This window comes from Bos grunniens, chromosome 20 (assembly GCF_055505025.1).
Source record: "Bos grunniens cultivar Pamir isolate PY7600 chromosome 20, Bosgru_T2T1.0, whole genome shotgun sequence".
In the NCBI taxonomy this organism is placed as follows: domain Eukaryota; kingdom Metazoa; phylum Chordata; class Mammalia; order Artiodactyla; family Bovidae; genus Bos; species Bos grunniens.
Window position 1 is genome coordinate 9,583,153 of NC_141184.1, and position 27,658 is coordinate 9,610,810.

Consider the following 27,658-nt stretch of genomic DNA (forward strand, 5'->3'; position numbering starts at 1 on the left):
TCTTCCTATAGTAGATAGTGCAAGAAGGTCCACCTTGTGAGTAACTGTAGGACAATTGATATGAAAATGTCTGTCTACTCTTCTGTCCTGGAAATGAGTTTTGCATTTGCACAACTATGCATGAACAAGAAATCTTTTGGTTGCTATTAAATTTGGAGAAAGAACCGTGAATTTTAGACTCTGAGTTGAATTAAACTATGTAGAAGCGAAGGGGAGAAAGTTTTAAAGGAAGATGGCAGCCAATTTCTTTTGTTATTTAATGTTTTATTTTTTCAAGAACAGTTAACATTTACTAGGCACCTATTGGCCTCAGTCACTTGCATCTAAAGAGCAAAGCTAAGTTACCCCCAGCCCGTGTCCTTTTGAATGGTTAGCCTTAACTTCTTAGCTCTGTTAACCATATTCTACCATTAGCTTCAAGTTTGCTTTTAATCATCTAAATCCGTAATTGTCTACTGCTCCCTGCCACACGAACAAAAAAGTTTCAGGGGGAAATAAGGCGAGCAGTTTACATTTTCCGTGGATATTTCAAGTAATTGGCCCCAAAGTGAAATTATTGAGTTGGCCATGGTTTTATCATGTTCTGAGGGCATTAAACATGAAAGGAGATGGGCAAGTAGAAAGGCTTGGTATCCAAGAACGTGTGAATATGTGAAAATCCTATAACTTTACTTCCACTGGCTTAATATCCTGAGTCACTAGATGGTCAGAGAGATAGAGTACAAAAGGAACAAACTGATGTACATTTATACTAAAAAGCAAAAACAAAGTTTGTACAAGATGAATAGCAAATGAAATTGCTTCTATCAAAATAAAATCTCACACGGGTCATTTTTGTACATACGTGGACACACACCCACACACGCAGACACACAAGCAAGAATGTGTATTTTTGTCAGATAGGTCCTTGGAAATAGACATTCTTAGCAAATATGGATGACAGATCAATTGTAATTTATTTTCTTTTAACACTGTATCATCATAAAGAAAACTGGTATAAATGAAAAAATCTATTTCAAATATCTACATCTAAAATTTTAGGCAGTGAAAAAGCACTTTGTTGACAAGGAGTGTGGAATGATGGATGTTAATTGTCAGAAACTGCTGAATGCCTTGTTTAGTTGCCACAAACAAATTCACATATCAGAACGAACAATACTGCTAAATATTCCTTTTTTTTCCCCATTTTTTTTTCCCTGTTGAAACTTTACTGGGAGGAAGAAAAAAGAAAAACTGGAAATCCATACATCTTTCAAAAGTTTGAAATTGAAGCAATATTTAGAACCATTGATGAGGAGTCGCCGAGGCATTGGTGTAATATACACAATGCTCTTGTCTTCTTTAATCTGTAATGTACATCGAATACTTTACAACAATGCATTAACAAAAGGCAAGAAACGTCTTGCTGTACAGAGGAACCCCAATGCAACTTGAAGCCTAGAATCACAACGGATGGAGAGAGTAAACAAAGCGTGACAAGCCGTCCCTCTAAAGTGTGTGAACTATGTCACCGCCTCTGTGCTTATAACCTTCGTGCCCCGTCACCCCGACCGCCTCCCGTGCTGCCTTCGGCCACATCCCGTGGAAAGCACTTTTTAAGACTCTACAGCCCGAACTAGAAAGGTGTAGCCCGATGTCAGATTGAGGATCACTTTCTACTGACTTTCAAGTGAACGTTCATGGAGCTTTCTAAAATAGCTCTTAAATGTTTCCTTCCTGGGTATCCCAGCCTTCCTATGGAACAGGCTTTAACAAACTAAATTTGCAGGGGGGAAAAAAAATAGCAATGTCTGTGGTCTGCATGCACATGCACGGTTCCCGGGGTGCCCGCCTCACACCCAGGAGTCGGGGGAGGCCGGGTAGTGGCTCGTTTCATAGTTCAGTTCGCTGTAGGGTCGGGCGGCCGAGTAGAAGTCGACGTAGTTGCCGGTGGACTTGAGCCCCAGGTGCATGGCGTACTCGCTGGCGGGAGGGCGGTGGTGGACCTGGTCCTCGAAGAAGGACTCGTCGTAGTTTCTCGTGGAATTCGGAAACGGCTGGTAGGTCTCGTAGTCTTTTCTGCTGGGCTCCTGTGGGGCTGGCTGTGCTGAAACCTGCCCAGGAAAGGAGAACCACCTGGGTTAGCGCGTTTGCCCTTGACCCACCCTTGACCCCCACAGCCGACGCCCTTGACCCTCCCTCAAAGTCAAGGCTCTGAGCGTCCTCCATGTGGTCAGATGCCAGGACTGCACTTCCCTGACTGACTTTCTGTTTCACAGTTGGCTCCTGAGTCCACATGCTGTCATTCCAAATAACCTTTTTATAAAACTACTATTCTGGCAAAGTACACATAACATAAAAGTCACCATGTTCATCATGTTGTGTATAACTCGGTGGCATTAAGTACTTAAGTTGCCTGGGCCACCGTCAATACCAAATGTTTTCAGAACTTTTTCATCACTGCAAACAAAAACTTATATCCATTCAGCTTAAGTCCCCATCTCCCCTTTTCTTAGCTCATGGCAATCACCATTCTATTGATACTTTCCATCTCTGTGAATTTGACTAGTCTACATACCCCATATAATTGGAATAATACAGTAGTTGTCCTTTTGTGTTTGGCTTCTTTCACTTAACCTCCTCAAAGTTATCGTTAATATAATGTCCTCAAGGTTAATCCATGTTGCTGCAAGTGACAGAACTTTCTTGCTCTTTAAGACTCAATAATATTGTATGCAGATTCTGTGTTTGTTCATGTATTCATCCATAGATGACAATCATGATTTCTACTTTTTGAATAATGCTGCTATTAACACGGAAGCACTAGGATTTGTTTGGCTCCCTGTTTTCAATTTCTGGCGGGGTAATGTAAAAGAGTTGGACACAACTTGCTGACCACATAATATCAACAGCAAAAAATGTACCAAGAAGTAGAATTATTGGATCTGATGGCAATTCTATGTTTAAGTTTTTGAGACGCAGCCCAAACTTCTAAGACAGTTGAATCATTTTACCACCTGTTGTTCAGTCATTAAGTCAGTTGTGCCTGCCTCTTTGCGACTCCATGGACTGCACCACACCAGGCTTCTCTGTCCAACACCAACTCCCAGAGGGTGCTCAAACTCATGTCCATTGAGTCAGTGATGCCATCCAACCATCTCATCCTCTGTCGCCTCCTTCTCCTGCCCTCAATGTTTCCCAGCATCAGGGTCTTTCCCAGTGAGTTGACTCTTCGCATCAGGTGGCCGAAGTATTGGAGCTTCAGCTTCAGCATCGGTCCTTCCAAAGAAGATTCAGGGTTGATTTCCTTTAGGGTTGACTGTTTTGATCTCTTTGCTGCCCCCGGGACTCTCTTAACCTTTTCTAAATTAAAGATGTATACCCTAGATTCCACAGAACACAAATAGTTTCTGTTCATCTTCCCTGCATTTTTCTCCATCACACCTCAGTGCTGTAATCCCAGATGAAGAGAAAGTGAAGATGTACAAGGTCTCAGGGTCACTTGGGCATCTTCCTGCCAGCTCGGAGGGCTGTGGTCAGTACTTCTCTGGAGGATGGAAGCTTCTTGCTAAAAGGACCATCCCATTACACCTGCCCAAGTGATGTACCACAGCCTTAGAAGGAATCCATTCAAAACAGTTTACACCAGCAGTCCCCAACTTTGTGGCATCAGGGACCCATTTAATGGAAGACAATTTTTCCACAGACAGATGTAGTGGGGAGGATGCTTTCAGGATGATTCAAATGCTTTATATTTATTGTGCACTTTTTTCTATTATTATTACATAAGCTCCACCTCAGATCATCGGACATGAGATCCCTGGTCTACACTCTGAAGGATCAAAATGTTTCCTAACTTGGTTCACTTAAGAATTTATGTGACAGGAATCCACACAATATTGTAAAGCAATTATCCTTCAATTAAAAATAAATTTAAAAAATTGATGGGGCTTGAGAATAACATGGGATTATGAAGCCTTTGGTTGGGGGGACAGGGGTCTTCAGAATTGACCAATGTCCTCCAGCCCCACTCAGTGCTCCCTATTTCCACTCTTGTCCGCTGCAGGTTGTTGTCTGATCAAGGGGGCCTTGAGGGGCTAAAGGGATCACAGGAGCTTTGAGAGCAGAGAAGTCTGGAATTGGTTCTCTCCCTCCCCCCTGGCTTAAAGGACAGTAAAACAAAGAGTGATCACAGGCCAGTAATTAGCACTTTCAGGTGGAGCCCTGGCTTCCTGTGGCTCTGGGGTCCTTTCCTAAGCTCCAACAATGAGGATACCCTCAAGGCATGGGGCAAGGACCATACTCAGGGTTGCTGCATAGGGGTATCCACAAAACCCACAGGGAATGATGCGTGTGTGTGTGTGTGTGTGTGTGTGTGTGTGTGTGTGTGTGTGTGGGAAGGTCTGGTGGGAATGATGGAACCTGCCTGAAGAAGAACACTTTGATCACTTTGGAGTGGCCCTGGTAATTCCCTGCTAATTTAACTAAGGCTCAGCATGGAAACATCCTCTAGACATTGGTCTTCATTAATAGATAATGATTTGTAATTAGTACGTTGTGTGTGAATGAATGCTTCTAATGACCTGCCCATAATTCTTCTCTTAAGTAAGCAAAACTCCCTCTTTCATATGTAATTGATTTACACGAATGAGTCGCAGAACTGCTCTTCAGAGAGGTGAACTTCATCACAGCTGCCATACAGAAGGGCTCACACTTCCAGTTCATGGTAGCTGAAAGAATGAGGTTCCTGCCCATCTGTGACAGTCCACAGAGCTCAGACGTGTGTCAGCCTGAGAGCCTGGGCACGAAGGGGGACTTCAGGATCTGCAATTAAACGCTGCTGAGGCCAGCTGCTCCCGATCATGGGCTAGGCTAAGGTGCCCTTTGCTGGTCTTTGAAAAGCTGGTGCCATGTGGAACTTTTCCACTCTGACGCAGTGTTGCTATCCAAGTGTGGAGCACACACAGGGTTAGATTTGGGAGGTTTGGAAAAAGTACATGGGGAGAGAACTAAGACTTACTGTTTCTACTTCAGTGGGCACTATATTCAACATTAAACAAATTTGTCTTTATTTAATCTTGTATATATATATACATACACATATTTATGTATGTACTATTACAGATACATATTGCATGTTTATGTCTGTCTATATCTATCCATCCTTCTGTTTATCCATGTGTGTGTATGTGTGTGTGTGTGTGTGTATGAAGTTGCTTCAGTTGTGTCTGACTCTTTGTGATGCTGTGGACTGTAGCCTGCCAGGCTCCTGTGTCCATGGGAGTCTCAGGCAAGAATACTGGAGTGGGTTGCCATGCCCTCCTCCAGGGGACCTTCCCTACCCAGGGACTGAACTCAAGTCTCCTGGGTCTCCTGCGCTGGCAAGTGGTTCTTCGCCACTAGCACCACCTGGAAGCCCATGTGGCCATCTATCACCCACCTCTTCATCTGTCTAATCTCCCTCCTTCTCTCCCTCAACCCTTCTCCCCTCAGTCTCTCCCTCTCTTCCTCCCTCCTTCACTTCCTCCTTTCCTTCCTTCCTCCATTTCCTTTTTTCTCTTTTCCTTCCTCTCCTTTCTTCCCATCCATCCTTTCATCCAATCCCTACTTTATAGGTGAAGAAACTGAAGGTCAGAGAGGCTGAGAAGCGTGTTCAGGATGCCACGGCTCGGGGTGGGGCAGGGCTGGGATTTGAATGCACGCCTGGCTGACTCCACGGTCCACATCCTCTCCGAGAGAGGGGTACAGTCTTGCTTGAGCTGAGGTGACCCCCACCTCAGGGTGCTAGCCTCACTGAATTGACTCCAGACCCTGTCATAAGAAGGGAGGCCGGTATACAGAGGAGACCAAGAAGCGATCTGACTTTTCTGTGCTGATCTCAGTGGCTGGGGAGGCACGGCCAACGTCTGGGGGGTCTTCTAGGAAAGTTTCATACAAGGCTTGTAGCCCTCCTCCATTGTGGCTGCTTCTTTCATTTTTCCTTTTCACAACATGTTTCAAATTTCTTTTTGTTGCTATGTTCTCTCTGGACGGTGGACCTTTTTGGCTGGAGCAGAAGCTCATTTTAGTCTCTTATCTTGGGGAGTTACCTTCTTCAGTTCATCTGTATTGGTCATAACGGCCCATGTCAACCCCTTCTCGGGTTGAGTTCTGCAGTTCTGAGAGCTTGTGTGAATGAATCACCTAGGATGGCTGATGGCATCTGCGGTTGAAGGGATCAAATCTTCTCACTGGCCCAGTGGTACGGCCATTGGTTGATGAGATGCATTCACTGTGGAGTATGTTGGTTGTATTTGATCATTCAGGTGGTGCCAGCTGTTCAAAAACAGCACATTTCCCTTCCATGTCTCCTTTCATCTGGGTACAGTGATCAAGCAAGCAGCTTCCAGGTGTATCTTTCTGGTACAACCTTCCTGACACAGAGCAAGAGTGTGGATCTTCAGCAGAAGCCAGCTCTAACAATGATGGCCAGTGGCCAAGGGCTATAAAGACCATCAGTCCTTCTGTGATGACCACCATGGGGCAGGACAAGTGAGAAGTTATCGTTCAATAAAGGAGCAGAGGAGGTGCCCTCCTGCTTTTACAATTCCCACAGAACCACAGAGAAAATGAGCCATCAAGAAATATTTGCTAAATAAAACACACACACACACACAAACACAGATAGATTCTTAAGTGTCTACCAGCCAAGGCTCCTCAAACTTGAACAGCCACGCAAAACACCTAGGCACCTAGCTAAAATGCAACTCTGCTGCAGAAGACCCTGAATGCGTGACGGTTACGGGGCCAGAGAGGTGTCTCTTCTGTGTTCCCAACAAGCTCCCAGGTGACGCTGATACTGCTGGTTCTCTCACGCGCCTGTGCAGCGAGACACGACACAATGCCTTTCTTTCAGTTGCTCACATTCAACTTGACGTGTCTATTTCACTGGTAACTGTCATGTGCAAGGAATGCTTTCTTCCCAAGGAGAACTGGCTGGGTTACAGGAGCGCCTTAATCCACGCCTAGTAATTAGACAATCTGTCTAGTAACCAGCATCCTACACTTGTACATTTGGGGCTTTCTTTCAGGTTTTGCATCACAGTAGGAAAATCTGCTTTCTACCACCAGATAATGCATGGGGTTGTAGTGAAATAAAGACTGCTTTCAAATTCGAGGCTGTTCTGTTGACTGCCACCACCCACGTGGATATGGAGTCACACATGAGTGAAGAGCAGTGGGGGACGTTATTTTCTTTTTCTGTTTTTTTTTTTCAGTCATGTCTGATTCTTTGTGATCCTATGGACTATAGCCTGCCAGGCTGTTCTGTCCATGGAATTTTCCCAGCAAGAATATTGGAGTGGGTTGTGATTTCCTCCTCCAGGGCATCTTCCTGATTCAGGGATCGAACCCATGTCTCTTGCATCTCCTGCACTGGCAGGCAGACTCTTTACCAACTATGCCACCTGGCAAGCCCTTTTATGCATGTTAAATATAAGCTAACTTCTCTTTTATGATTCCAAGCTATTTCACAGGAGACGAAGGGAGAAATGAACACCAACTTGCTGCCTCTCCTTTACCTGGTTATGTTTGATGTCTTCAGCGGGCGCACCATATGAATTCCTATACAAAGTTGAAATTCCAGTAGTTTGAGCTGAAAGGGAAACAAAAGTATTAGCAAAGAATGCAAGACTTCAAAGGAGGAATGATGGTTATCGAGGCCAGGTTTTGCCCTGACCACGCTTGGTGTCACATGGACCATTCTGAATGGAAGAAATTCTTTCGCCCTGAACACTTCATTTTACATACCGATATTAAGAAAGAAGAAGTTATGCACTAATATAAAATCCCCAAAGCCTGTCAGCCTCTTGTAATAACATTCAGCTTGGAGACGGGGTCAGGGCAGGCGCAGCAAACAGATGGTCATCTTGCCAGTGCTGCGGTCTTTTTTTTTTTTTTTTCTTGGTGAACACCGGCAGATAATAAAAGCCTGTCACCTGCACTGAAGCGTGCAGGAATCTGGATCGGCCGCTTAGCTTTTAGCTGAAGAATGACAAGAATGAAATTTCTAATTTGAGCTCACAGAAGGGCCTGATCATCGCTGAGACAGTTCATTTCTCAGCGGTCTGATGGACAGGCAGGAAGTCCCGCCCACCTTGACCCCGCACATCCGCGGCGCTGGAGTCCTGTTCCACGCAGAGACGGAAGCCCCGCATCCTGGCTTGTGACCAGCCTGTGGTCTAGACAAAAGGCAGGAAAGGTCTCCTCCAGCTGCCAGCAGCTTCTAAAGACCTGGGCAAGATGCCCACCTGGCTGCTTCCTCACCTGGGGCCCTTGACACGCCTGCAGCAGGCCCTAAGGAAGGGCCCAGGGAAAGATGCCCTGTTATAGCTGCTAAAAGGTCCCAGTTTAAGAAAGCTCTGGAAAACACTGCCTGTCGAGTGTCAGCAGGCTATAAAACACTTTTGTTGTGTTTTGTCACTAAGTTGTGCCCAATTATTTTGTGACCCCATGGATTCTATAGGCTGTTCAGTCCATGTAAATTTCCAGGCAATACTAGACACAGAGTCAAGGAGGAGACCTTTGAGCTGAAACCTGAATACCTGTATTCCTGTCCATGGACAAAATTTCATGGACATTTCCTCCTCCAGGGGAACCCTGTCATTTCCTCCTCCAGGGGATTTTCCCAACCCAGACGTGGAACCCACCTCTCCTGCATTGGCAGGTGGCTTCTTCATCTCTGAGGCACCAGGGAAGCCCATAAAACACTTAAGATATCAAGAAAAAACTTACCTTTTGCTTCTAGTATCTATGGGATCACGAAATAGGATGTCTCATCATCTCTTCTCTCACAGACACCAGTCACTCTAGACACTAAGTCAGCATAATCTATCACTCCGCCCATGATTATTACTAAAAGCACATAATAGCTGTGCAGTAAAATTCTTCTTGGGAAATTCTGCTTAGAATGTGGGAGCTGACAGCCCATTTCCCACTTTAAAGCCACTCTGAGAGACTCTGGTTGAATGCCCATCGCTCCTGTCTTTGCATTACCATGGAAACCACCATCCCTTGCCTGGACCACTGCTACAGCATCCTCCTCAGCAGCCCGGCTTCCACTCTGCCTAATCGGCTCCTCCATCCACTCTGGTCCCAGCAGCTAAGCCATCATCTTGTTAGACAGATTGGACTATGTCACTGCAGTGTCCTGCTCTCTGTGATTATGGTAAAAGCTGAGCTCCCATTACTGTCTCTGAAGCTCCGTGTGATCTGGACCCCACCTGATTTCCTGTAGCATTTCCCATCCTTCTTCCCTGGTTCAGGGGGCTACCCTGGCCCTCCTTCCTGGCCTGAGCATCCAAGTTTATTTTGCATCCGAGATGTTAGTCTTCCTGAGCCTTCTCCTGGAACTTACATCCCCCAGTCTCTGGACTACCTCTCTTTATTGGTGTTCAGGTTTCAGCTCAAAGGACTCCTCCTTGACCTTGTTAGTTAAAGGAACCCCGCCCACTTGACACCCTCTGTCTCATGACCCCATTTATTTTCTCCATTACACCCAACACTGTTTGCTATTACCTTGTTAACAAGCTTGTCCCATTGTTTACCTTGTATATTACTTCCCTTTACCTAGGAGACAAGAAGTTCCTTGAGGACAGAGCTCCGACTGTTCTGCCACTTTTTTAGGTCTCCCCAGCCTCTGGAACAGTGCCTGGGCTCAGGGCATGTTCACAGAGTGAGTGCTTTATTTGCTGAGTGAATTAATGAACGAATGAGTAAACCTTAGAAAAATCTGCCTTTGGAGCTATCATCTGCTGATGGAAAATGTCACTTCAAGGACAAGGTGAAATTTTTTTTCCTGTTACTCAGAATAAAATGCATTTTTTGTGGGGGGCAGAATGTGCATTCTCATAGCCTCAGTCTCTCTCCCTGTTGTGGCTTCTGAGCTAAAGATGTTCTACTGGAAGTTCCTCTCCTGCTTTTTGGCTCACTTCATCTGTTTAAAGGAGACCGTGTAGCTGACACTGAACTTGTGGCCTCTCTGGACATGTGAAGCACATGTCTCTCCCGGGTGATCTGCCCTTCATGCATCTGAGCAAAGAGTAGACTGGTAGGAAAATACCTTTATTTTTTTGTAGAGGCCCCAATTTTGCTCAGTTGGTAAAGAATCTGCCTGCAATACAGAAGACCTGGGTTCGATTCCTGGGTCGGGAAGATCCCCTGGAGAAGGAAATGGCAACCCACTCCAGTATTCTTGCCTGGAGAATCCCCATGGACAGAGGAACCTGACAGGCTACAGTCCATGGGGTCACAAGAGTGACTTAGCGACTACACCACCACCACCACCAACTTCCAACTGAATCAACGTATTGAAGATTAGAATGGCTTTAAAGGCATGATAGAAACAGAGACGTTGACAAAACGGGATCGACCATTGGATGCTAAGGTATTTGGGGAGCTCAGGTGGGAGGGCAAAATCCGCAGGTGAATTCTGAAGTCAGGCTGTGCAGCTGCTGGGATCACACAGCCCTCCTCCGATGTGTGCTTTTGAACACATAATGCTCCCAGGGAATCATGACCGCGAGAAATAGCTATAACAGTTCTGCATGCCTGAGTGAACAGCTGACTTTGGCTTTCCAAGGGCCCTTCAGTGGCAGATAAACAGGAGAGAAATGAGACGCCCCCTAAGCCAGAAAATGAATACAGAGAAGGTTGGGGCGGGGGGAGCCTGGAATAAAAACCCAGATGGATCTGCATTTCTGAGAGCTCAGGAGAGGGGATGATAACCCAGGCAAGAAACTGCTTTTCACTTTAAAGCTTTTACATGCTGCATTTTGAGGGTGAAGCTTCCCATGGTTTTCCCACAGCAAGTGGGGGAATGGTCTAGGATGTTTTGTGATGCCTGAGAAATAAGGAAGATGGGAGGTTTTCAGATATTTTTTCAATGCACTGAACTTTGAATGCCCCCTAGATTTATTGGGGAAGAAGAAAAAGTACTGCGTTCGATATGCAAGTTCTAAGAAGTCTGATCTGCAAGTAAACACTGAAATGATGGGTATTTGCTAAAGAGAAGTGGAGCAGAGGTTGGCAATTCATCATTTGCATTCCTACATGGAATGCTGATGCCTGCCCAGCTCGGCTGGGGACTTGTTCATACCAACATGTGAAAGTGAAAGACTCAGTTGTGCTGACCCCAGGGAAAGGATACTGGAGTGGGTAGCCTTTCCCTTCCCCAGGGGATCTTCCCAACCCAGGGATTGAACCCAGGTCCTCCCACATTGTAGGAGGATTCTTTACCATCTGAGCCACAAGGGAAGCCCAAGAATACTGGAGTGGGTAGCCTATTCCTTCTCCAGGGGATTTTCCTAACCCAGGAATCGAACCGGGGTCTCCTGCATTGGAGGTGGATTCTTTACCAGCTGAGCTGCCAGGGAAGCCCATAAAAGAGGGCAAACACACCCTCCAATCTCACCACCACCACCATGATCGCCAACACCCTTACTCCTAATACCCCCACCTCCTCCATCACCAGCACCACGACCATCATCACCCCACTGTCACCATCAACGTCATAGTGATAACAACTAACTTTATGTAGGACTTGTTGGCTTAAAGGGCGCCTTCTTGTGGAAATATATTATTCAGTGATGATCTCTTGTACTTCTAGGCCTGCTGCAAGACTGATAGTAGAGTGTTGAACTGCATTTTTAAGTATAGAGAAAAGTGTTGAAGCCTCTAAATAAGTTTGAAAAATGACATCTATCTCAATACTGGAGTTTTCAAGGTTCCTGCCATTTTCTAGGAAGATTAAACATCTAGAAATATGTTAGATTTTATTTCTTATTCTCTGATGTCTGCAGGAAATGATCATGTACCACTGGAACTATTTCAACGAAAACACACCCACATTGAAAAACCTTTTGAACGATTCTACTGGGTGAGAGAGTTAAAGAGAAAAGGTCAACTTAAATAACAACAAAGCAGTTGATTTCACAATTATTCTCATAATTATAGTCTCAATTTTTCATCCCTGCCTGATGGTGATGTGGCTACCTGGGGCAATAATAATCAAAAAAGAAGACTCAGGTGAATTTCACTCCACTGCTCTGGAGTAATCAGTACAGAATAGATTCTCAGCTGCTCAGCATTCGGATTCATAAGCTCCTTTGTTTATGCTCATCTGCCACAGGGGGCAACACTTAGGGGATAAATGAACCAGGGAATGAGAATCAAAAGGTACGGCCTACGCTGGACTTCCCTTGTGGCCCAGTGGGTAAGACTCCATGCTTCCACTGCAGGGCGCAGAGGTTCGATCTCTAGGGGGAAAGGTAAGATCTCACATGCCATGGCCAAAAAAAAGGCACGTCCTCTGCAGTGCGCTCAGTTCCCCCACTCAGGAGATGTTTCAGGCATGAGGGTGGGGTGTTCTCTGGTGTTACACGGAGGCAGAGCGCTGAGCTGAGGATGGGGACCACAAGCATCTGTTTGTGATGCTTTTCGTTTGGCAGCCGGGTAGAGTTGCTAAGGAAAAACACTGCCTCTGGGGTAAATACACTTCCCATTAGAAAAATTCATCTTAGACGCCCTGGATCCAGAAGACAAGTTAATAAATCATCCAATTTGTCTGTTCTGCTTCCCTGCAGCTCTACACCTAAATAATATCAAGGAATAGCAGCTCAAACTCTTAGGAGTCTTCGGATAAGGCGGGGGTCAGTGTCTGTTTAGGACTGCACCCTGGTACCCCAGTTTTATGAACGCCCTAATCCGGCCTGTTCTGTTGAAGTCCTTATGGTCTATTTTCAGGAGGGGCCCATCTCCACATCTGCTTGGAAAAGGTTATGGGATCCTGGGTTAGAAGAGATCCCGATGGTTCTGGCAGCTCTGCTTTCGAGGCATATACCCACCCCCTACCCCTGCCACACACACACACACACACACACACACACACACACACATACACACACACACAACACATGCACACACATCAATATGGCAAGTCCTGCTCCCAGAGGAGGGGCAAACCCGGGGTGGGAGGTAGGTGTGTGGGGAGGCTGGTGGAGACAATGAACGTGGACATGGAGCCCGAGCCAAGGAAACTACAGAATAGGAGGAGGGCTGAGATCAAGGCTGGTCACTAGGCAGGCTGGCTTGGATGGGCAGGGTAGATGGTACCAATTTTGGCCTCTGCAGAGTCCCAGCTGATGAGCCAATGGGTGTGACTGGGGGAGTGAAGGATGAAGGGCATGACAGATCAATGCCTCCTGAAGGAAAACTGAGGTCAGTGGTTCTCACGAGCCTTTTTGGGAGTTCGCCATGTTAAGAGGTTGGTTTCATGTCAAGAGGGGAAAATGTCTCAACAGCAGTTCTGGGGGTTTCCCTGAGTTCCTCTTCTGTTGCTTCTCTCCCATCCCTTCCCCTCTCATCTCCCCTCCCCTCCTTTCTCCACCCCCTCTCTCTTCCTCACTCCTAATGGGCAAAGCTTGACCACCATCTTGGGTTATGCCAACTGGGAAAAAAATCTATGGTGATCTCCTTCTCTAATTTGAGAGAATATCATGAGCTGGACAATGGAGAAGGAAATGGGAACCCAATCCAGTATTCCTGCCTGGGAAATCCCATGGACAGAGGAGCCTGGTGGGTTATACAGTCCATGGGGGTTGCAAAAGAGTCAGACACGACTTAGTGACTAGACAACAAAAACAGCACAATTTGGGAAAGTGAGAAGGAAAGGGACAGGGGAAGAAAGACCGAGGATTCTCCCAGCTCCTCCAGGAACAAGATGCTCCATGTCTATACCCCTGGCGTCATCTCATTGCCAGTCCCTGGGAATCTTGGCTGTCGCACTCTCACGTCCTGCCGAGCTGCTGAGCTGAAGTCTGATGCCCCCACCCTCTGGCCTGCCCCGAGTCCCATCACCAGCTCCTCAGAGCAGACTCCCACAGCTGGGCTCACCTGTCATGGTGTCTTTCCTGGAAGTGTGCTCTCCTTTAGTTCCATGGTAAGTGGCGTTGCTGCCGGTGGACTCATAGTCTGTCTTCCTTTCTTTGAGGCTGATCATTTCCCGAGGTGAAGCTGGGGCACTTGCTACATAAAGAAATCGAAAGGGTCACTGTCTGCGTGTCATCCCACAGCACGTACAGCTTCTCACACAAACACGTGAAATCATAAAGGCACCAGGCTCAGCACAGGTCAGTATGTGTACACGGACCTGTCATTGATTTTTATTTTTGTTCTTTTGACTCTTCTCTTTCCGCCTCCCCTTATTCCATGTCACGCAGTGCTTTCTAGTTAAGGGGCCATGCAACTTGGAGGCAGGGAACTAAATACTATATCCTGGGAGCATCTTCCCAAGAGAGACACCCTCGTGGGGCTGTGACCTGTTCAAGGTGTATGGGACAGTTTTAAGAATGAGATCTGTCTTGGTTTCTTTTTCTTTCTTTTCTCTTTTCTTTCCCTTTCTCTCCTTTCTTTTCTTCTTCCTTCCTTTTAAAAAACTAGATGTGTTTCAGAAGAGTGATGACTGATATTTGAGAATCTCTGATTAAATCAGATGAGTTTTGCTTAAATTCTGAGTCACGCAGAAATGGCTGTAAAGGAAGGCAGAGGCTATCTGTGGGGCCAGTGTAGTCCCACCTCCAAGATCCTCTCCATCAACCTGCAGAGCTGGCTGGGAGCATGGTATGAGGAGGGCGCCTGTCTTCTGATGAGTGTCCTTGCTCCATTTCAAATGCCCTCAACACTCTTGCACACACACTTTGCACCCTTGATATTATCTGCCTGTCAGACCTGGAAACTGAGCCCTGTCAACCCTTTGGGTCTTCATTTCTAAAATGACAGGTTGCAATTAGACCTCCCTGGGTTTAACAAACTGGTCCCAGAACAGAGGAAAAGATTTACCTGGACTAAAGGAAACAAACAAAAAGAAGTTTCGTTTTTTAAAAAGATTAGGTGGAGTGGGAGCAACTAAGCAATGTGAAGTGGAGGTTAAGTGAGTGTGCTGGTGCTAAGGCAGCCATTATATGCACATCTTACAGGCTGACCTCAGGATTGGTCTCCATGCTCCTCAGTGAGGCCACTTGCATCCCAAGCTTAGTCAATTGCATCTCACTAGAGTGCAGGCATGGAGTCAGCCCCATCTTCCATGTCTGAGGGCAGTGCTTCAGAAACTTGTTTAACCTTGACACTCACCTGAGAACCTGGGGACCCTAAAACCAGATCCCTGAAATTCTGAATCTGAATTTTCAGTATATGGGCCTAGGAACCCATATTTAGTAAGTACACTTGGTGATTATTAAGGCTAGGGAATCTCTGGGGAGCTCTGGCTTTTAGGATAAATCTCTCTTTCTCTCACTGGTGTCCAAGCCCCTCCCCAGTCAAGCCTCAGTTTACCCTCCCACTTTTGATTCTACATCCTTTGTAGGGTCCCCCAGGTCCAGCCCACTGGGCCTGCTTGTTCCCTGAGCCACTTGATTGCTTTCACTGAACTTAGTATCTTCTATGTTCAAAGCCCCATGCCAGACACCGGGGACAGAAACACGAGTCACGGCCCACTTTCTAAACTTGAGGAGCTCTTCATCAGGTCAGGAAATAAAGCCAGAATAAATAAGAGGGAGAGGCTCAGTGGATGTCTCAGCCCAGTGATGGGAAGTTAACAAAAGGGGCCTTTACCCATCCTTTTGTGAAAGGCCCCCTACCCACCTCTCAGACCTTCAAATAAAATCAAGGCTTACTGCTCAGCTCTTGAAACTCTTAGAGGTTTCTAATCCTGGCTACCCATAAGAATTAATTACCTGAAATACTCAAAAATACATGGATGCTACACCTGGCTCCTCTCCCCAAGTGAATTGGACCAGAATATCTGGGTGTAAATCCAGTGGGAAACCAGGGAAGAAACTTGCAACTGTTCCACATATCTCAACCGGGCTCTGGGTCCAGTTTCTGCACATCCTCAGCACCCAGGCTACTGTGTCTTGCTCACCCCTTCCACCCCTGCCCTCTCTTCTCTCTTCTCTCTCCATCTTCCTCTCCTGGGAGGGTCCCTTCCTGCTCTTGCTCCTCTGTTCCCAGGTCTACTGCATAAAGATTGGCCTTTTATGAGTCACTGCCAACAATCACGAAGGGACAATATTTTGGAGCCTCTTGAACAAAGCTTTTAAAATGAGAATCTAATATTGCACAGATGGTGGGCATTACGAAACTATGCAAGTGTGTAATTATCTCCTGAGACCTCACACACAGTGGTCCGAGTCTCCGGTAATCCAGGATGATGCTCCTGGAAAAATCAAATCATGCCCATGAGTGTTTATTGGGTGCCTTCGATGTGCTGTGCCAGGGGACTACCAGGCGGGACTTTGGCTGCATCCTTGGGATGCTGGCATTCTGAAAGGCAGTGCTTTTCTTCCTGGGCACCTTCCAATTTATTATGTGATTCCATCTTCCTAACACGGACTGGTTCTTCATAATTAGAGCTCTTAGAAATACCATTCTTGAGCTTCCCAGACTCACTGCTCTTTACCTATTTGTTGTTGCTCAGTTGCTCAGTCGTGTCTGACTCTTCATGACCCCATGGACTGCAGTATGCTAGGCTTCCCTGTCCATCACTATCTCCCTGAGTTTGCTCAAACTCATGTCCATCGAGTCAGTGATGCCATCCTACCATCTCATTGTCTGTCATCCCCTTCTCCTCCTGCCGTCAATCTTTCTCAGCATCAGGGTCTTTTCTGATGAGTTAGCTCTTTGTATCAGGTGACCAAAGGACTGGAGCGTCAGCTTCAGCATCAATCCTTCCAGTGAATATTCAGGGTTGATTCCCTGAATTAGGATTGACTGGTTTGATCTTCTTATCTTTTTAAGAATTATGAAAGTATGATGTGTAAAAGGCCACCTCCATGCTTCTGAGGCAAGTGGCACTTTCTTGAATTACACGGGGTTTCCTAAGTCTTGTTCAGTGTGAAGCTAAATGTTACAAGCAATAACACAGCACTAAAAATAAAAGCTTTCAAGGGGCTGGGAGAAGGTAATTTATTCCAATCAAATAGTCCCCATTCATTTCTGATTTTCCCCACTGCTCTGATAGTAAAGCATGATGTAAAGTTTCATGACAAACGTGCTCACGGGCAGAGGGGACACCCTGCCGAGGGCACTCTGTACTGTGTCCTTTGAGATGTGGTTCCAGAAAATATAGTTTCTTTGGCAGGAGGAGGGCAGTGAAGGGCAAGGAAAAACTTTTGTTAAATAAAGGCTTATATACCTGCATGTGTGAGTACAATTATTCATTGCATGCTAGAATAAACCAACAATAAAATCTATTCCATTTATATACTAAGCAATATGTTCATATTTTTCCTTCAATGAGTTCTTTAATCTTTGGCATTACATAAGCGATTGAAAAAGGGTTTAAAAATAAGGTGTCTTTACAAGTAGATAAGAAAAGCTAGTTCCCAAGTTAAGCAATAAAAATGAGACAAAAGCAGGGGCAATATAGAAGTAGGGGGTTAGAAGGTATAAATTATTTTGTATAAAATGAGCTAGAAGGATATATTGTACAATGCAGGGAATATAGCTAATATTGTACAATAATATAAATGGAGCATAATGTTTAAAAATTGTGGATCACTATATTGTACACCAGTAACATATAGTATTGCATACCAAATATATTTCAATAAAATTTTTTGTAAAAGAATGAAACAAAATTAGAAAAAATTAAATTGAATGTTTTAAAAGTCATGGTTGGTTGTAATATGAATATGCAAATGACTTATCTGCTGGTTTACAGGTAATAATAAAAACCAAATCAGGTATAGAACAGTAATGAAAGCTGGAACGATAGCTCTCCAATGCATGTCATTCTCAAGGAGGGAAGAGCATACCCTCTTTCTCCTGTATCCCAATTACAATCAATAAAATGCAACTTAAACTACCTGAAGTTGGAAAAATGTCTATGGAAAAGCCTGACCTGCAAACACTCGGTGGTTCTATTTATTCTTATTCCTCCCTGAATGCAGGTCCAGGATGTGTATTTCATGCCTATGACACCTCTTAGAGATTTGTAGAACTCTATGAGAAAGATGTCTGTTCTGAGTTTGTGCATATAGAACACAGAGTTACCCCTGCTATAGAAAGAAAACAGAAGCATTTCACATTTCTAGCAAATGTCCCAGTCGGGATGGCCCTCCCTCCGGTCTGCGGGGTCAGCTAAGGGGCTTGGATCCAAGAGAAGCAGATAGCTGGCCCCCGGACCCTCTTACCTGAGCGGTTGTTGGGGGACACGCGCACGGGGGAGATGGAGGGCGTGCGGGACGAGGAGTAGGGTCTTTGCCGATCCCTCTCGATGGTTGAAGATGAGGCTACGAAGTGATACTGTGACCATCCATCCTGCAACAGACAGCACAGCACGCACCCATCATGTGGGGAAGGCACGGCGATTCCTCACCTCCTGACACTGGGCGTTCAGAGCATTCGAATTTGCGAAACGTTTCTCCAGTCTGTCAGAGCAGATCTCAGATTTCTGCTTCTCTATCACCCTGACGCTGGGAGGGCCTACCCTAAGCGCTGGCTTTCCTTTCCAGGTGTGGAATAAGCAATCCCTTTGCAACTCTGCTTTGGCCTGAAGATTGTATTTAAATGAAAATAGGATGCTCAGAGGCGCTTCCCAGGTGGTGTGAGTGGTAAAAACCCACCTGCCAATGCAGGAGACATGAGAGACACGGGTTTGATCCTGATTTGGGAAGATCCCCTGGAGGAGGGCATGGCAACCCACTCAAGCATTCTTGCCTGGAGAATCCCATGGACTGGGGAGCTTGGCAGGCTACTGTCCACAGGGTCGTAAAGAGTTGGACACGACTGAAGCGACTTAGCACGCAGACACATAGGACGCTCAGAATGACCCTGAAACAACGTTTTACCTACCTGGCTCCAGCTCTGTCTGGCCTTCTTTTCAGCTTTAAAGTTTTCCGAAGTCTTTACTCTTTTGTTCTTGGGACCAATCTGTTAGTGATCAGACTGCCGAGGACCACTGTCTCTTTCGGTTCATCTCCCTTACACTGTTTTGAGCCTCTTTTCTGCCCACATTCCCACATTCCCACCAGCTCAAGGCCTTCAGCATGACTGGTGCTGAGTAATCACACCTAGGTTGCTGTGTTCTCTGAATTGCTCCCAGGAATTATTAGAGCATATTAAAAATGTGCTTAGTCACTCAGTCGTTTCTGACTTTGCGACTCCATGGACTGCCAGGCTCCTCTGTCCATAGAATTTTCCAGGCAAGAAAACTGAAGTGGGTTGCCATTTCTTTCTCCTATCAATTAATTCTCCATTTACCTTCCAACATCTGGTTACTATAGGAAAAGCATATATACCATTTTTCATTATGAAAACTAAATAAGTACATCATGGATCATTTTGTATTTAGAAAGCACAAAGAAGAAAATAAAAATAACCAACAGTTCCACTCTCTTCTTCCCCTGAGAACTCCTGTTAAGATGTTACAGTATTTCTTTTTTCTTTCATTTTTTTTCTTTTTTAATTCAAGTTCAGTTTTTATCAAAGCAAGATGTCAAACAGTACTGGCATTATCAAGGAAAAACAGATACCTGCCCCACTCTTAACTTCTGCTTAACAGACACAACCATTTTCAACTCTTTTGGTTTTTTTCCCCCCTGACTTTTCTTAGGGACTCAATTCTCTATAAGGAATCATTGCAAACATAATCAGATGAAAGCTAACCAAGAATAGAATTTATACTCATTTCAATGTTTGTGTCTTTCTTTATGTAATTCTCATTATTGCTCTATTTGACTGGTAGGATAAAGCCAAAATTAGAAGTATGCTATTTTAAAAGCTGTTTACTCCACGACAAGATTTTCTCAACAGTCTCATGGGTTAGATGCTATTATCATCTCCATTTTACAGAGGAAGAATCTGAGCTTTAGAGAGTCAATGGGCCACCCAAAGTCAAACCATAAACAAGTGAAAACTCATGGTAATACTACAGTGTGACACACTGAAAACATACAAACTCTAATTTGAAAAGATACCTGCACCTCGGGTTCACGGCAGCACTGTTCACAACAGCCAAGACAGGGAAGCAACCTCAGTGTCCATCGCAGGTGAATGGATAAAGAAGGTGTGGTTATAAACACTGATGCAATGGAGTACTGCTCAGCCATAAAAAGGGATGAAGTAAGGTGATTCGCAGCAACATAGATGGGCCTAGGGAATCTCACACTAAGTCACGTCAGACAGAGAAAGACCAATATCACATGGTAACACCTAGGTGTGGAAGCCAAAAGACTGACACAATAAACTCATCTGAAAGACAGGAAAAGCTTGTGGTTGGCCAAGTACTCCAGGAATAGTCAACAAGGGAGCAGGGACCTGGCCGATGGCGAGAAGCCAGACGCTGAAGACACAGGCTGGGGTTTCCAAGCCCAGAGAGGAGCAGAGACGAAGGTCCTGGGGTGGGAAAGGTCTGGGCTGCTGTGAGGGGAAGAGAAAGTCTCTGTGATGGAAGGGAGTGAGCAGGAGGCAATCAGGAAATAGGATACCTTATGGGTGTCAGGGCAGTCCGGGGAGAGTCAAGTAGCAACAGGGAGATAAGATAAGGAGCTTTTCCACAACAGTCAAGGAGAGATGAACCTGGCCTGACTGGGGGCTAGTGGTGAGCTAGGGGCTGGTCTGACATCAATGGTGGGAGGATCTGCTGATGCCTGGGCTACTGGGTGTAGAAATGTGTGTGTGTGTGTATGTTAGTCGCTCAGTTGTGTCCGACTCTTTGCAACCCCATGCACTGTAGCCCACCAGGCTTCTCTATCCATGGGATTCTTCAGGCAAGAATACTGGAGTGAGTTGCCATTGTCTTCTCCAGGGGATCTTCCCAACCCAAAGATCGAATCTGGGTCTCCTGCATTGTAGGCGGGTATGGAAGAGATAAATGACCTTGATGCTGCTGGTGTGAACAATGGGGCTGGCGATGCCATGCACTGAGACAAGGGCCAGTGGAAAGGGAGTGGCTTTAGGAGGTGAGATCAATAATGCCATCTGGGCCGTGCCGAGTTCGAGATGCCTGCGGGACACGACAGAAAAGAGAATAAAGCAGAAGCAGAAACCTGGAATTTCAGGAGTGATGTCAGACCTGAGGCAAAATTTTGGAGTTCTGTATACAGATATCATATAAAGTTAAGAGAGAAGATGGAAGCCTTGCATGTGAGTGCAAAGAGAGCAAAGCAGAGGGCACAGGGCTGGGGCACTGCAATACTGAGTTGGCACAGAGGGCACGGGGAGGGCCAGGATGAGCTGGGAGCGGAGCTAGAAGGCTGTGATGTCAGGCAAGATCAGGAAACAGGGACCAGAAACGTACCTCTGAGCTTGGGAAGACGGAAGTCAGCATGACCAAAACAAAAGAACTTTCTTTGGTCTAGCTGGTAAATCTCTTAACTCAGGTGGGCTCAAAAGATAGTGAGAATTGATGAAAGAGAAATGGTGAGTACAGACAGCCTTTGGCAAAGACTGACTATTACAGGGAGCAGAGAAATGGGGCTTGAAGAGCTAGAGCAGCTCAGAGATGCTTTAATATACCCCCTGGAGGAGACTGCAGTGTTTCACATGCTGATGGGAATGTCTCGACACAGAGGAGGAAAAACCTGGGATGCAGGAGAGAAGGGAAATAGTTCTTAAGAAAAGGAGGGTCTTGTTTTCTGACATTTCCTGAAGGGGCGGGGTCGGGATGAGAAGCGAGGTCATCTGCTGAGAGTGAGGAACAGTTGGAGTTTAGAGGATGGAAGAAGAGACGGGAAGGTAGGGAAGAGGAAGGAAGAGAGGAAGAAGAGACATGTGAGATGGTTCTCAAGGTAAGCAGGGAGCAGGTTGACCCTCGCCCGGTGGTCCAGTGGCTGGAAGCTGAGATGGAACTTGAGGCTGGTGGCAGTGAATTCATGGGTATGGGATGACTCCTTCACCCAGGGTGGTGTGTTTTCTCTCCAGCCACATTCGGCTGCCCCAGAGCAGGTGTGAGGAGATGGAATTGGATGGGGGTGGTCAGGAGACTGACCTGGAAGGAGACAGGGACAAAGAGATGCAAAGGGCAGGTCATGGAAGCTCTTGGAATCTAAGCTGGGTGGCGAGGAAAGTGGAGATTGGCGAATGCACACTAGTCAGTGGAGTGAGGATCTTCAGAGGGTCGGGGCACTTCACAAGTGCTGGGGGTTTCCTTGATGGAAGGCAGAGAACTTTCTGGAAAGAGCAATCCATAAAGAGACATAAGAAACATGAGTTTGATTCCTGGATTCAGAAGATCCCCTGGAGGAGGGCATGGCAATCCACTCCAGTATTCTTGCCTGGAGAATCCCATGGACAGAGGAGCCTGGCAGGCTACAGTCCATAGGGTCACAAAGAGTCAGACACAACCGAAGCGACTTAGCATGCACGTATGCATGGGTATTGGATATAGGGGGGTCCTACTGACAGCAGACCATGGGTTCAAGGGCAAAAGGACGGGAGGTGGGAAGGAGGAAGGGGGAATGCCAGGGCAGACGGCTGGCTGTTCAGAGCCTCTGAGTGAGATGAGTCTAGAAGTGACAGCCGACCCAGCAGTCTTGGGCAGTTGGTGGTGACCAAGGTAAGAAGTGTACAGGGGCAAACAGCTAAAACCATCACAGGGAGGGTGGGAGCCATGGGAAGAGGCAGGTGTCCAGGTAGGAGAAGAAAATGTACTGTCTCCGCAGGAATTCGGGGCATTCCTCTTAAATTCTCAGGGGGTGGGGTGGGATAGGGAGGAAGGGAAGGGGCATGTTACAGAAGCACGTAAAGTATTTCAGAAGGGAATGGACCCATTGCTCACATACGGGAACAACTTACAAATTTGTTTTAAAAAGATATTCCTTTCTTTTGAGGGGAATGCTTTGTTGGCAGCAAATGTCCTTAAATAGGTCCCAATTGAGGCAGATTATTTTACGTTTGTCTCACCTGCAATTTCTTTTTTCTTTTTTAATTTTTAATTTTATTTTTTAACTTTACAATATTGTATTGGTTTTGCCATATATCAACAGGAATCCACCACAGGTATACACGTGTTCCCCATCCTGAACCCCCCTCTCTCCTCCCTCCCCGTACCATCCCTCTGGGTCATCCCAGTGCACCAGCCCCAAGCATCCAGTATCGTGCATCGAACCTGGACTGGTGACTCATTTCATATATGATATTATACATGTTTCAATGTCATTCTCCCAAATCTTCCCACCCTCTCCCTCTCCCGCGGAGTCCACCTGCAATTTCAAAGACGATGTACTGTGTGTGCGTGGAGTGTTCTAGGTTGTGGCTCAGGAAATTGCTTTAATCAAAACCTTGGCTTCTTTGGTCATGAGTAACTAATGGTACTCCATATACCATGAAAGGGGGGCACAGTACTTCATAATAAGAATACTGGCTAATATCTGATCTGTTCTAAAACCTATGGAGACATCAGGGATAAACGTGGCCCAGTTCTAGCCTGGTTTGACTTGGGCAGTATCACTCTATTACTCGGCATCTCCCTCTCACACAGGTAAGTACAGATGTTTTGCGCAACAGTTCAGAGTTAATGATGCTTCCCAGGGGGCGCTAGTGATAAAGAACCTTCCTGCCAATGCAGGAGGTGTAAGAGACATGGGTTCGATCCTTAGGTTGGGAAGATCCTCTGGAGCAACCCACTCCAGTATTCTTGCCTGGAGAATCCCATGGACAGAGGAGCCTGGTGGGCTGCAGTCCATGGGTCACAGAGAGTCGGACATGACTGAAGCGACTTAGTTTGCACAGCACAGATTCCACTGAGACCAGCTAAGTATTTACATCTCTGGAAGTGTCAGGAAAGGGGCTGTAATAATAATAATAAAAAAAAAAACCTGCTTATGAAGGAGGAAGGGGTAAAAAAAGCACCAAAAAAAGCTTTCAAATCTTTCATGAGACCCACTTCTGAGAATGCAGACACGTGACAGAGATGAGCCGTGCAGGTGACTTGTCTGTGGGCAGTGGGAGCGGTGGACACTCGGCGGTGATAGGGAGGGTGTCAGAGGCGCCTAGAATGCCCCGCCCCCGGCCCGGCTCCAACCAGCCAGACACCTTTGTGTCAGGCCAGTGCACATCTGAGCACAGAAACTTTGAATGAAGGTGGGAGGCAGGAACCTGGGGAACAGCACAAAGTGGAAACCCAGTGAAGGCTCTGGGTTACAGCAGTGTCTGAGCCACAGCTGTGAGCCCCTGGGATGCTAGGAAGGTGACCTGGTTACGCTCCATCTCCAACTTCCCCTCATCCACTGATGCAGAGTGAAAAGTGTGATGACAAAAACAAAGACCTCCAATTTCGCTACAGTTACCAATGCCCAGAGGGGATCTCAGCTTTAATTCTGAAGGCACATCCTTCCACACAACATGGAAAAGTGTAACCTCGGATGCTAGAGACCAGGGCACAGATGAAATCAACACTCGTCTTAGTGATGCTGAATAATTTCCTGGAGGGTAGATCTCATGGCCCTGCACATCTTTTACTGCATGAAATTTTTAGTTATTCAACTGAAAAAAAATATACATTTTTCTTTCTAAAGAATAAGGAACATGAAGACATATCTTCTTTGAGAAAGTTATTCTGAGCTAATATTTTTTTTTATCCAACTAGCCTTGGACATCCTTGCTGTTTAGCCAGCCTGCAATCAGTTTATGATTTGCTGACTTCCCACTGTCATTCAGAAAGGCTTGAAAGGGGTTTACAGAAACACACACAACTTGGGCACACAGGCTTTGAATCACTATTTGCCTCTTTGATGACTATGTTTTCTTTTTAATGTTTTAACTCTCTGTAGACCAGAGGCTGTGCCCCAAATTCTATTGGGTACTTCACCAGAGTTCCCCTTCATACCATCCCTTTGGCTTAGATAAGAAAGTTCAGGGAAAGAAACAGAACGAAGAACCACCGTAGTAACCAGGGCTGGGCCGTTAATCCTTAATATTGATGATAAAGAACTCTTTTCACGTCTGTCTTTCACCTCCAACAGAATGACCGCCAAGTCGTGCCCTTCAGCTCAAGACCCAGCCAAGCTGTCAAAAATGTGATACGAGAGCCGCACCTCAAATTGGTTTTTATTTTTAACACATTAAACTTAAAACTGGAGGTTGTTAAATTGTTCCAAGTATATAGAGATAGAAATCCAAAAGAGAAGACGGGTTCAAAGTCATTGAACTTTAAATTGCCACCAGAAATAATCTGATTTTCTTTATCTTACCCTTTCACTGTCCTTCCACCCCTTTCAGCTTCTGTGTGAGAGTTCCTGGTGTGTTTCTTTATGAAACTGTTTTATTCCCCAAAGCTGCTCTCATCCACATCATTACTTTCAATGGTCCAGAAAGTGTGAGAATCAAGGGAACTTTTTTCACAGCCTCACGACCATTACATCCTCATGGTTTGTCTAAATGGTGGCCACTATATTATTTCTGACCGATCTTCTCCTTCTGTATTTTGAGGTCCCTGAATTTATAACCATCTCCATCCTACATGCTCTTACCATCCCACAAACATCTCCACCAAGACTGTGCTACTGGAGAAACTTCCATCATCAGAGTTGGGATGAAAGATCTAAGTGACTTTCAGACCCGTCTACATGAGCTTAGTACAATACACACTCACTCCGTAGCCTTTTTTTCTGGAAATTGTGCAGGGTATTCAATTTAGATCAGCACATGAATATGTTAGGTTTGTGTGGAAAGAGTGAACGGAGCTGTTTGTCACGGCTCAGAACTGCTTTCACCGTGGGTCTCTCTGTTGATAGAAGTATAATTAGACAACTGTCCAAGTCGGCCCACCTCTCCCAGGATCCATTGGGCTCACGATGACTGGTCAGCTCTGTCTTGGTTTCTTTTCCAGAAATTAAGGGCAGAATGATTCAATCACCTTTAAATATAGTTTAAACTATATTTATATATATAAAATATATATAAGGTTTTAAATATATTTAAAAATATATACTTATTTTAAATAAATATTTTATTTATTTAAATATTTGTTTTAAATATAGTTCTGCTTAGGCCTCAGCCTCTGAGATCCTGTTTAAATTGTTCTGAGTAGGGTCTGGGCATTGGTATTTTCAAAATGAATAGCGTGGCTGGGAACCACTGGCTTGGAGTTTGTATGCATATATCTGGCAGTGATTAATAGGGATATAGAATACACTTTAAAGGGCAAAATCCTAGGAGGCCCTTAGGGCTCTGACTCCATTTGGCAGTGTCAGATATGGCATTCCCAAGGTTGACTTCCACAGGAACAAAAATAAGTCCAACTCAGGCCAGAGAGGTGCCCCCGCCCCCCGACATCCTACTCACACCTGATTACTCAACAATCATCCTGTGACTCATTTTCACAGCCTACACCTTTGATCAGGCAGCTCTGAGACCTCACACAACACCTGCTCTTTTTCTACCTGTCAGATCCTACTCATCCCACTCAGTCTGGAGCCAGGTAAACAGGAGGTGGGGCAATACATGTTCCATAAATCACTATTACTAAATGAATTATGCCTCTGAGGTTCAGGGGAGATTTTAGTAGTGCTGGTATGCTTTTACTTGCCTTGCCGTTGTTGGTCAGCTGCTCAGTCGTGTCCTACTCTTTGTGACCTCATGGACTATATAGCATGCCAGGCTTTTCTGTCCATGAGATATTCCCAGACAAGAATACTGGAGTGGGTTGCCATTTCCTTCTCCAGGGGATCTTCCCAACCCAGGGATCGAACTTGTGTCTTCTGCATTGGCAGGTGGATTCTTCACCATCGAGCCACTAGGGAAGCCCTTCCCTTACCTGTTATGAACAAAATGGTATGACCTTTCATTTCTGTCTGCTGCAAGCCTGTCCGTCTGCCCAGCTGTGAGGCAGGGCCGGGCCATGTTTATTTCCTTGCTATTTCCTGGTCTCTAGCATGGTACCTGCAACACAGAGGTACCTAATAGATTCTGCTGGTTGAAGACAATGAATTAAGATAACTGCATTAGTTATTATAAATGCAATGATAATCGATGTCATAGTCTTTATTGCTAACTCTACAGTTCTTACACTCTTACAGTTCTATAACAAATGAAGGTTATCAGAGCCTTATGGGTTTTTTTTTTTAATATTTTAGCTGAGAGCAACCTCATCTGCTGCTATTGGTATATCTATCCTTTCTGACATACTGCTGGGCTGAAGGCAGTGCTAGTTTAGGTAAAATGGTACCTAGAAAAAAAGAGAAAAAAAAAGAAAGAAAAAAGTAGCCTATGGCTTGCCCACTACACTTTTGATGGTAATGTCTCCCTGTCCTCTATGTTTCAACATGAGGATATAAAACTGTCTCCTCTTTAACCAATTGTGTAGCTAATTCTAGAGCATCATTATATCTGCCACACCTGGGCCCTGAATTGGTGCTGATTACACGTACAGCTCTCAGAGAACATACCTCTTTGCACACACTGCCCCTCCCCGAATCTCTACTGCTTATTGCATCCTGCAGCTCAGAAACCATGAGCTCCTGTCCACAGCAAAGATGCTCAGTTTTCCCCAATCACAAACCTGAGCAGAGCTGGGGAAAAGGAGGAGAAGGGAGAGAGCATCCCATTTCTCATTCGATACACTCCAACTTCCTTTCGGTTGGATACAGGAGCCCACGCCTGCTGCGAGGTGTGCCATGTGCCCACTGGAATGAAGGGCTCGACT

General features: G+C 45.6%; 1 protein-coding gene across 3 annotated transcripts in view; it reads right to left on the bottom strand.

Annotated features, from left to right (window-relative positions):
• Positions 1-937: 937 nt before the first annotated feature.
• The window catches only part of CTNND2 (catenin delta 2), a 1,106,103-nt gene continuing 1,079,382 nt past the window's right edge, over positions 938-27,658 (bottom strand). For all 3 annotated transcript variants that reach the window (XM_086362482.1, XM_086362480.1, XM_086362481.1), the window contains 4 exons: positions 18,207-18,333; positions 13,909-14,040; positions 7,539-7,612; positions 938-2,093 (listed from right to left, as the gene is read on the bottom strand). In XM_086362482.1, coding sequence (XP_086218608.1) covers positions 1,833-2,093; positions 7,539-7,612; positions 13,909-14,040; positions 18,207-18,333 — 594 coding nt within the window. In that variant the 3' untranslated portion in view covers positions 938-1,832. The remainder of the gene's footprint in view (positions 2,094-7,538; positions 7,613-13,908; positions 14,041-18,206; positions 18,334-27,658) is intronic.